The sequence below is a fragment of the Tauraco erythrolophus genome, chromosome 5 (assembly GCF_009769465.1).
Source record: "Tauraco erythrolophus isolate bTauEry1 chromosome 5, bTauEry1.pri, whole genome shotgun sequence".
NCBI classification, from domain to species: domain Eukaryota; kingdom Metazoa; phylum Chordata; class Aves; order Musophagiformes; family Musophagidae; genus Tauraco; species Tauraco erythrolophus.
This window is the reverse complement of record NC_141469.1, coordinates 18,146,972-18,158,126: the sequence shown is the minus strand read 5'-3', so window position 1 is coordinate 18,158,126 and position 11,155 is coordinate 18,146,972. Positions and strand designations below refer to the sequence as shown.

At 40.3% G+C, this 11,155-nt stretch overlaps 1 protein-coding gene across 3 annotated transcripts in view; it reads left to right on the top strand.

The window, feature by feature from the left end:
- Window positions 1-327: 327 nt before the first annotated feature.
- WDFY3 (WD repeat and FYVE domain containing 3) overlaps window positions 328-11,155 on the top strand; it is a 122,812-nt gene continuing 111,984 nt past the window's right edge. For all 3 annotated transcript variants that reach the window (XM_086611512.1, XM_086611513.1, XM_086611511.1), the window contains exons 1-2: window positions 328-507; window positions 6,582-6,705. In XM_086611512.1, coding sequence (XP_086467638.1) covers window positions 328-507; window positions 6,582-6,705 — 304 coding nt within the window. The remainder of the gene's footprint in view (window positions 508-6,581; window positions 6,706-11,155) is intronic.

The following is an 11,155-nucleotide window of genomic DNA, read 5'->3' as shown; positions in this document are numbered from 1 at the left end:
CTTGTTCTAGGTGTGTGCTTAGGCTGAATGAAGCTATGAGATTTAAAAGAAAAACTGGCTGCACTAGCAGAAGTCTACAGCAGTGGTGGATTCCGTGACAACGTGCGTTTTGTGTGTTGGATTTGGAGTTCTCAGTGTTTTGTGAATCATAAAGAGAAATTTAAAATACTATCTTTAAAATATTTTATGAAAAAGAAAATATAGACTTCTGCTCTGCTGCTTAGGCAGTGAAGTTTTGGCTCATTGAGCTGATACAATCTGCTGTACTCAGCAAATTTGTTTTCCTTTCTGAACAGGATACAAGGGAGCTTCCAGAAGTCAGTCAAGATGAATATGGTGAAGAGGATCATGGGCCGGCCACGGCAGGAGGAGTGTAGCCCCCAGGATAACGCGCTAGGCTTGATGCATCTGCGTCGCCTCTTCACAGAGCTCTGTCATCCTCCACGGCACATGACCCAGAAAGAACAAGAAGAAAAACTTTACATGATGTTGCCGGTGTTTAACAGGGTAAGCTAGAGATTCTGCAAGAGGTGTTTTCTTTATTCGAATTGACTGCTCGTATTTTGTATTCCCAAGACTTTTGGTTCTAGCACAACAGAAGCTTGTCTTCTGTTGGCATCCTTTCAGTTTTCCCCTTCTCCTCACATAGTGTTGTGTGAGTGGATAAACCTGCCATTGGAGATCTCTTTCTCTTAGCACTTTTTCTGAAGTGCAACCCATGGTTGCATGTAGGCTGTCACAGAGCTTTTCTGCAGAGCTTGCTGTTATTACAGAGTCATCTGATTTCCAACTTAACTGACTTGTAGCAAGTTTAATATCCAGTTGTTTTTGTGACAGCTCTGTCCTCGGGTCTAAATAACTCTTCTCCCTTCTTCGAAATAATTATACTGATGCATATTTAGAGATAACAATCATAATATCTCCTGCCAGACTTGGTTTTGCTAGGCTATGTGAGCTAAAAAATGTTAATCTCCTCTTGTGATAAATTCTCTATGTTGTCATCGCCCTTGTACCCCTTCTTCTATATATTGAGTCTGAATCTCTCTTCTTGAACTAAGGGGATTTTAAACAAGCGAGCTGTAGGGAAGATGTAGCAGCCACTGGTACGGTGCCATTCATATTTCACTATTCCCTTGTGCTCAGGCACTGAAATTTTATTTGGAGGCAGGACTGTGATGACTGTCACTGGAATTAATAGGAGCTAAATCCTCCTGACATCTTATGTCACTCAGTTACTCTGCTGCTTCTTTGCGAATAATAACTTTGATGGTAGTTTTAAGGTCTTGAAATAGCAGTAGGTACAGATCTAGCTTGCTTTTTTTTTTTTTTTCCTTTTCCTGCTATGTCCTGAACTTTTGGTCCTGAGGCTCTTCTTGGGTGATGGATTCATTGTGTATGCTTACAGCGGAGAACCAGAATAATCCGAAAACGAAAATGCAAACAGTTGATAGGCAAATCAACTCAGCTCTTTTTTTTTTTTTTAGATCAATGTTTTGTTGAAAGTGTGACTTGTGATGGTGTTATACATTGAACGGCTTACATGCTGCGTAGAAAAGTTAATCCTAGTCAAGGCATACTATTAATAGGATTTTCAGTCTATTGGGTAGCATGATTTAGTGGATAGATCCCCTAAATGTCATTCCATTGCCCTAGATCTTATTCCTAGTTCTACTGGTAGCCTGTTGTGTGAATTCAGGAGAAGTAAGTTCAGTTCATCTGCTTCCTCTTTAATTTATCTGCTTGGATTGTATGCCCTTTAGTTATGGGCTTTCTTAATTTGTTTTTACAAATTAGCACAATGGAATCTTAATCTTGGCTTGAGCCCATGAAGGTTAGTTTGCAGTTATGCTTGGAAATCTCCCTCTGCTGGTTACAGGTGGCTGATGCTTCTGCAAAAGGGAACGTACCCACTATAGCTGCTTCATCACTCAGTTGTAAGCTGCAGGTGGAGAAGAAATTCTTTTCTGGCCCTTGTGGTCGTTAACTTTCAGTAGCATTGTCTATGGAAATCATAATTGGTGATATAACTGCCTTTAAGGAAAACTAGCACAGCAATGCATGTCCTGTTTCTGTGTATCAATCTTTCCCTGCTTGCTGGCCTTGTCCTAATTCTTGGTCCCTTCACCTGACCCTGTCAAAGCCTATTTGTATTTATCTCATGTCTTTGCACCGTTTGTTCTCTCTTACTGTCCTTCGTTTGGCTCGCGTGTTGAAGCATTCCGAAAATAGACCCGATAGCCCCAAGTTTTCTTCTTACTCTGTCAAAATCAGCTCTTGCCTAACTAGTCTCAGGTACCATTTAGATTTCTTGAAAAGGTTGGATTAGATGATCTCTGAGGTCCCTTCCAGCCTATGACATTCTATGGTTCTGCAATTTCCATCTGTATGAATACAGCTTGGCTACTCTTTTTTCCTAGAGCCCAGTTTTTCCTCTTGTTTATCATAGGTTTTTCCTCCTCCAAGTTCCCCGTGTGTCTTTTATGTTCTTTATAGAATCCATCTAATTTTGTGAATAGGCTGTCTTCCCTTTTCTAAATCCTAGAGAATCATTTGTTCCCTTCTTTACTGAGGGGAACTTGATGCTGAAGACACGCATTCTTTTGTGCTTGCTTGTTTCCTTGCTTGGTTTTAACATCACCATCCTCAAACTCTGTTTTTAATCTGTGACCTTCTTGGAGTCATCCTTCTTGCCACAAATACAGGCAGTTGCCAGATGTTGTCACTTTAGTTTCCAACCTCTGTAAAATCTGAATCGTAGTCTGGCACATTGAGGGAAGCGTGCGTTGGTTGTGCTCTTTCACTTCCTTCCTCTTAATCCCTGATAACTGTTACCAGTCATCAACAAACTGTTAGTGTAGCACAAACAAGAGTGATTTCTCTTGGTCAGTCAGGTCTCACCTGTCCCTATTACAGGGGTATTTTTCTTCCATTGTGTTTCATATAAATGCATTCTTGTCTTCCTGTGTTCAAGAGGCTGAGCACCTTGAACTACTATTTCTACTCCTGTAGTTTATGTTTTTTAAGTTCCAGGTTAACCCCATCTTCTTCTTTTGAGTCTTATGTATAGAATCTGCTGTGGCTTCCTTGGCTTATCTAGCTTTGTGTCTTCTGGAGTGTCAACTGGCTGTGCTACAGCTTGTTTGGGAACAATCCTGCTAGCTTAGTAACTCTGCAAGTCAGAGTAAGACCGACTCTGAAATTGTTTGGAATAAAAAATAGAACAGGAGAAATATTTCGTTTTCCAAAGAGTGTTGTATGGGATTTTCAGTGGGAGATGTGGTAAATCTTGGTTCACTCTAGATTCTGAGATGACTTTCCTCTGAGACCTACTTTTGCTGACAGGAAACACTAAAACATTGCCTGAAGTTGCTTTTGAAAATCTTTCTCATTTCTCAAATATAGTCCTTAGCTGCGAATGTTTTAAGGTGTCAGCTAATAACTGGATTCAAACTCAGGCTCTGAATCCCTCAGTTACTTTATGTAGTTATCTATATTCTGTCAAACAGGCTTAAGTGAGACTGAGGACTTCTTGTGTCACTGCCTTAAGCGAAGTCCCTGGTGGTGTACCATAGAAGCGTTGCCTGTTACGGGATTGGAGTGTCTGTGTTAAGAGGAGAAAGCCCCAAATAAATTGTGGAGTTCAGATTAAGACTTCTGTACCACACCTTGATGTGTGCTTCAGAATCTTGTACAGAGTAGTGAGCTGTTGGAAGCGGGAGCTCTGTGTGTTTAGCTGGAAGCAGGGAGTGTCTGTGTGTTTGAGTGTTTGTGTGTGAGTGAAATCCAGGATATAGTTCTGGAAGAGGTGTGATTTTTGTTGAATGCAGAGGTCTAGAGTGAGGAAGGTAAGCGTCTTTTCCATAGGCATCCAAGTAGCCAGCAACAGCCAGCCAGTTAAATAACTGGTATATCCAGGAGCTCTTTTGAGACTTTCCTACTTAACTATGTATGAGTTTTGGGTTTGGGTTTTTTGTTTTCTCTTCAGAGGTATCTGAAGTTTTGTGTGAAATGCAGTTCCATTTTCTTCCTGATGTTTTGAGGGTGATTAATCAGTAAATCCAGAAGAGCTAAAGCATTCATGACTTTGGTTTATAGATACAGCATGTCTCAAACAGGCTAGTTCTGCTTAACAAATGGATTTACAGACCAGTTCTGTTTCCTCATTGTTCAGGAAGACATATGAAATGATGAATTGCATAGTAATGAAAAGCTAAATTGGTGCATAATTAAGAAAAGATTTGCCCTCTGGAAGAGTACTCAAAAGGCGCCTTTCAGAGTTTGACGTGTTCGCGGAAGCATTGCTTTGCCAGTGCGGCAGTAATGTTTCTGCAGTATATGAAAAAAGTGGATGGAATGATGAAGAGGCTGTTTTTGAATAAGTGGTACATTGTTTACATCTTCTTGAAAGAGCCTTGCTTTTCTGTTTTAAAAAGATGATATACTGGTAAAATGTTTCTATCCTGTTCTTAGTTTTTACTACCACTTGTAGTCAAAGAGTGTATCACTATCCAATGGAAATGGTTGTTCTACATAGTGCAAACTTGGTTATGGGGCAGCTGATTCAAAAACCAGTTCGTCTCAGTCAGCCTTTTACTGTAACTTCGAGCTATTACTGTGACTTTGAGCTGTCTGCATTTCCTGGGATCTGCTGTCAACTAGGCAAGCTCAAGACAGGTAACAGGGCTAGTAGTTTTTCCTTTTTCCTTGGTCTTAGTGAAAGACCTTTTAAGAGTTAGTGATGGCAAGATGCTCTGCCAAGGTGCGTTCTAGTCTAGATAGTCTTGCTTAGGTTATACCAGTGAACACGCAAGCCTCAAGGCCCTCTTCCCTTCTTCTAGCCTTGTCGGAAGTTAGAGGCTCTCAAATGAACTGGGAGCTGACACAGACAAGTACAAAAGGAGGTCTTGTGAAAGATTTAGGGAAATTTGGATTGTCTGTGTTGGGGATGTTGTGTACTCTCTAATCCAAATGAGGAGTCTTGTTCTTGTTCTGCCTGTCATGTCCGTGCTCCTGTTTGCTTTCTTTATTGATAATGGTGGTTGAAATTTGCTGTAGAAGAAGTGCTTAAGTTTTTGGTGAAAAATATTTTTATTGTGAGGAAACTGGATCTTCAATTTCAACATTGTATTTTTGACTCCGTTTCTTCATGGCTTTGCAATATGAGTAGGTAGGAAAAATATTTTTGGCTGCTCTGTAATGTCCCAGAGGAAGTGATACTAAGGGGAGTAAGAAGTCAGACAAAGATTATTGTGTCTTCTGCCTTTTAAGTTTTCTTCAGTTACTTTGGGGTTCCAGTGTAAGTCGGTACTGCAATTATCTTGCATCCCTGTTGGCTGTAATATTTTGCTGGGTTTCCCTAGACCTCGGTCAATTATGTCAGCAGCTCAGCTGCAATAGTGTGGTTGGATCACCCAGGGAGAGAAGACAAGGGTGAAGCAGCTGCTGAGTCCGAATCAATTGTACTGCTGTAGATCGCATCCTCTTTGAGAGGCAAATACAACATGTTGAACTAAAGTTTTATTAGAAAAATACTGTAATCTGTTACGCTTCCTGGCTCATTGGTGGCACTCCTGCAGGTTACCTAAGTAACTACGAGGGAGAAAAGTGTAAACGAGCAGAAAATTATTGAGACCATTCAGGTGTTCATCAGGCTATTCTGTTTTTTCAGCACTGACACGAATGATGATACCAGAATTGCATGCTTTGTTTGAGAATGAATATTGTGGTTTTACTGTGACCGTTTTAGTGCAAGGATTACGTCAGTCAGCATGGATGGAGACTCCTTTTTGTGTGCAGTCTTGAATGAAAAGTAAATTGCCTCGACAACTAACTAATCTGTTTTGAGATAATGTTGTGTTCCGTAGCTTAGTGCAATACCACAGAGTTAACGCATTTGTCCCTGTTAAATGTGATTCAGTGTATGATTTAATAACCAAATTAATGCTTAATCATGAAGAAAAGTTACTAGAATTAAATAACAATTGATAAAAAAAAATTTCCTAGTAACTGCTGCTGTTATGTTCGGGAGGATCTCAAGAGAGATGAGAGTAAGGCCTTGGGATGCCAGCAACATGGGAGGCTTCCTGGTATTGTCAGTTTATCCAGGGAAGACTTAACAGGACAGTTCTACTTCCTAGTACCTTCTGGAAGATTTTACACACATCGTTCTATATATGCAGTTCACCCTTGTGGGACGTTTAGGTCCAGCAGATAGTAAAGGAGTTGCTCTTAAAAACAGAACTCCTGCTGGAGAACTTGCTCTGATATCTAGTCTTTACCCTGTTATGTGCAATCTCAGTCTTTTGGGGCTCCGTGGGGTTTTCATCTTGCAAGAAAACTCGTGATTCCCTTTTTCACCTTCATTCATCAGATCTGACCTCCCCGAATGGTGACTTAATTCCAGTTATGAATATGTCTTAGAGCATGCGCTGTGAAAACCAGTACAGTGATGAATACTGCAGCAGGAATACAAAAATTTGTAATCTCCATAGTAATACTCCTTTGGAAAGGAAGGTGGTAGTTTCTATTGATCCTTGTAAACTGAACGACTCTTTGATGCATCCATTTTTCTCTTGTTTTAGGTGTTTGGAAATGCTCCTCCAAGTACAATGACAGAAAAATTTTCTGACCTACTGCAGTTTACTACTCAAGTGTCACGATTGATGGTGACTGAAATTCGACGGAGAGCATCGAATAAGTCCACAGGTATTGCATGGGGCGCAAGTTTGGGCTTTGAGATGTGTGTCATGAATTTCGTATCAGTCAGGATACCATGAGCTGCCATACAAGACAACTGTGCTTGCTCAGAAATTGAAGTCTTTGCAGTGAAAACGTGTTGTCTTCTGTTCCTTTGTACTGAGAGAGAGAGAGAGGAGGAGGAGGAGGCTAGAGTTTTCCTCTCTGGATTACGGAGAAAGCTGCGTTCCGCAAGCTTGGTGGAACTCCTCACAGAGAGAGGAGTGAGCTAAGTTACATCACCTACTAGTAGAAGGAGACCAAGAACATGCATGTGGACAGCTGCTGTGTCTTGCCTGAGGTGCCTGTTGGTGGTGTGTTTTGTCCCTTGGATATGCTAACGTTACAAAACCGTGCATTTTTAAATTAGCTGTTGACCTGGAATCTAATAAAATGTGAAAGTACAGCAAGTTCTGTGTTAGGACCAACACTGCCAGCCCTAGGAAAACGTTAGTGGACCCCTCTTTTGCCCTGTTTATTAAATGACAGGGTGACACTTGGTTCTGTGGAACTCTGTCAGAACCTGAATATGTATTGAGAGTTGCATAACTGAGGACAGAGTGCCAAGAAGGCATGTTTCATTAGCTTTCCTCTTTGATTTCCTCATCTGAAGAGGAGCACGTCCGAGAAGTATCAAGTTTTTGTCTACGAGGTAATTTTAAGATCTCTGCTGGCTTCTCGGATTGGATTTGGTGGTAAATAAGGAAATAGTGGCTGGAAAAGACTGTGCAAATTATTACGCATGAAGTCAGGAGTCACAAACTGTGCCAGTTACAATTTCTTTCCATTTTAAGTAGTGTGACTAACAGTGAAACATTCCAGATGGCTAAACAGATATCATAGGCAAAACCTGTTCTCTATGGGTAAACAGGCGGAAGATGCCTTTTCTTTGGATATTTAGGGGAAATAAACGGCCAACAGTCATGCTGGCAGAATGGTGGAGTGAGTTTGACCTTTTTTTCTGGGGAACATCTGTTATGCCTGCTAGTCAGTTGGATTCTGCTAAGAATGACCATTGTGTTTATTACTTGGACCATACCTCTGCTTGTTGCTCCAAGATAATCCAGTTGTCATCCCTGAAACCTCACAAGTCACAGAAATATTTTGGTGGTGGTGGCAGTGGTTGTTTTGGGGGTTTCTCTTGTTTCCTAACCTGCTTGGAAACGTAACCACAGTGACTTAAAAGACAGTTTGGTACTATTCTAAGCTTTAATGTAGTAAGTACCAATGTTTTTATTAAAAAAGGGAAAGCAGTCCTTTTTCCTGTTATCAAAATTGCTGTTACTTCAGTCAGTAAACCCTGTTCAGACCTCACGTGTTCTGTGAGCCTTGGTGGGACCAGGGAGTTGCAGTTTGCTCTCCAGAAACGGCCAACTAACAAGTTGTTCGGACTCATAGTTTGCAGACTTCTGTGTTAAACTACTCAGAGCTAGATACACATTTCCTGTGATACTGAAAAAATGACAGAATTTCTTCGCTTTTTAGAATACACTTTATGTTAAAGACATAATATTATGTCTATGGATTGTGAAGACTCTTGCACTATTGCTTTTTTTTTTAAAATTCCATTCTTTTTGTGTACCAAACAAAAAGATACAGCATATCTTAATAGCTATTAACAGATAATTATATCTCCTAGCATGGTTTTAAAAGTGAAAAACTTCAGTAACATCTGTATGCAGGAAATGTCTCTGGTAATATCCAAGTGCAAATTCCTGATTGTGTGAAGTGCTCCGTTTAAGTTAACAAAATTGCTGAGCTTGTTTTAGAGCCAAGCTTTCCATACAAATGTTATCAAAAGTCAACTTCAGATAATTAACAAAAGGGAAGAAATTTTACGAGAATTTGCTTTTTATCTATAAGGAGATAAATGTATTGGCAGTATTTCACGGTTGGGAATATGTTACGATTAAATCTTACCTATTAGTGTTTGGTGGGGTTTTTCGAGGGTTTTTTTTGTTTGATTTTTTTATTGTTTGGGGTTTTTTTCCTCTCCTCCATCTCATAATGGAGCATAGGCCAATTTTTTTCATCAGGCCTTTGAATATTTGTGCTAATAGCTGTGTGAGTAATGCCTGCCATCATGGAGGCATATCTCAGTTATTCTTGGCAGGCTGTGGCAGTTTTCTCAGAACAGCGTTTGGTGATTCAGTAGTAACTGTGCCAGCACCCTCTCTTCAGTAGTCTCTGAACATTGCCGTTGTAGTTAGGTGTTCAACTACAGTTTCAGCTGTGGCATTCATCTACTATGGTTGTAACATCGGAGTCAGAAAAACGAAGCAGTTAAAATTGTGTTAAATTGTCTTGTACATTCAAGTCTTTGCTGTACAACAGTGTTAATTTGCATGTGACAACAGTAGTCAAGGATTAGTGCGTGGTTTCTCTTGCCCTGGGGTATCTGGTCTGTTTTAGAAGATAATGGGGACATGGTTGAGGTAGCTCTGTATACTTGAGTTTTTAGCTGCCAAATTTTCCACAAATAAATCCAATTTCATGTCTGAATTGATCAAAAAGTTCTGGTAATACTATGCTAAAACATGTCCAAACATCTATGTCTAGTGTAGTCTCAGTTCTGAAATGAACCTTTATTTTGGGAACAAGTGCATCTGGCTCAGGGCTGGGAAAGACAAGACTGCTTTAGAAAGGGACAGCAGTAATTTTGGTAGAGTAAACATGGCTGCTAATGGCTACTTTGGCTACTGATGCTGGAGGAGAAAGCAACACTTTTATTTCATGTATTTTTCAAAAGACATACCCCGGATGCAATTGATTCCTCTACGATTTTTGCAAATATTTCAGCAGCATGTCCTAGAGTGTTTGGCACATCATCATAATGTAGACTCAATGCAAGGATAAGCATACGGCAGGGAAGGTCAGTTCAGGTGATCCCTCTGGTACGAGCAGCGGGACTGGAGTCCATCTGCATGGAGTTGTCTGGTGTGAAGGTAGGTGGGAGAGCTTCTTGCTCTGCGCCGCAGGTGCTGTGAGCTGAATAGGCTGGGAACTTTTGGTTTAGCATTTCAGTGAGTACCTGTGCCTTGTACCTGAGAAATCCCAACTACTGAATAGTTCCACATTGCAAACTTAAAGATAAATGCATAAAGCTGTCCTCCACGGATCAAAGCATGAACCCAAGTAACCGAGCGGTGGGTTCCTAGCTGTGGTCACTAGCAAATGGAAAGCAAGAAACAGGGCAAGTACAGAGTACACCTTTCTCTTTCACTCTTAACAGCTTCTCATGTTTCAGCAGTTGAGGGTGTGCAAACCAGTGATTACGTACCTTGTAGCGGTTATTCCATGTTTACTAAAATTGCTTTCTAACTCAGTCTTATGCTCTCTGCATCTCAAATGCACCAAACGACATACTGACAGCTCCCATTGTTTAACGCGTTGGGATATTTAAACACTTGGTTATCACAGGGAGGTTCAGGATGATTCCCTTAGTGATGGGCAGTCCTGCAACCTGGAAGGTCCTTCCCCACTCAGAATAGGACGAAGTGGTTGTGGGGACAATCTGTGAAACCTGTGCAGAAGGGTAGGAAATTCAGGAATGAGAAAGCAAAATGATCCATTGCAGGGCTGAAACTGCCTTTTGAAGGTCCATTTCAAAAGTTGGTTGTTTTTTGTGGTTTTTTTTGTGTGTGTTTTGGTGGTTTTTTTTTAATGATTTCATGTGTGCTAGTCTATGTACATCACTCTCATGCATCTTTTAAAATCAATTTAGTTGTGTCTTGCTTCATTGATTTCAGCCAATGTTTTGTTCCATATTTGCAACATTCTCTGGGTGTATTTGTCTCAGTATTTACTCTTTAATGCTAAATTTATTTTTACCATACCTCTAGGCTGTTCAGCTAGTCCCTCCTACCTCCAGAATCATTTTCAGTTACTGTTTACACTCTCCGAATGTTGTAGTGGTTTGGTTTTTTGGGGTTGGTTTTGTGTGGAGTTGTTTTCGTCGTTGTTGGATTTTTTTTTTTTTTTCCTCTCTCTTTTTCTTCTTCTTAATTTCACTGATGTAATCAGACTGCTTCACCAGTGAAAATGCTTTTGACCTCTTCAGGCATTTCTCTAAGAGATCTGCTGAAAGACTGTTGTTATCTCAGCTTCAAACCACTTTGGGGAGACCACACTGATAAGCGTTCATCATCATAATATTTAACCATTGCAGAAAACCACATCAATGGTTTGTATTTGGCCTCTAAGAATGCCTGCCTTTATTTCATTCTTTTAAAAATTCCAATGATCTGCAAACTCTGCTTTTATTGTTCATTTTTGTTGCAGTTTACCTCTATCATATCAGCAGAGCTAACTTTATGTTTGCCTTAAACGCGTAAGAGTTACTGTTATTTGTTCAAGTGCATCTCACGTTTTGAGTGAGTTACCCAAGGTAGTTAAAGGAAGATTCTCATCTTACACAAAT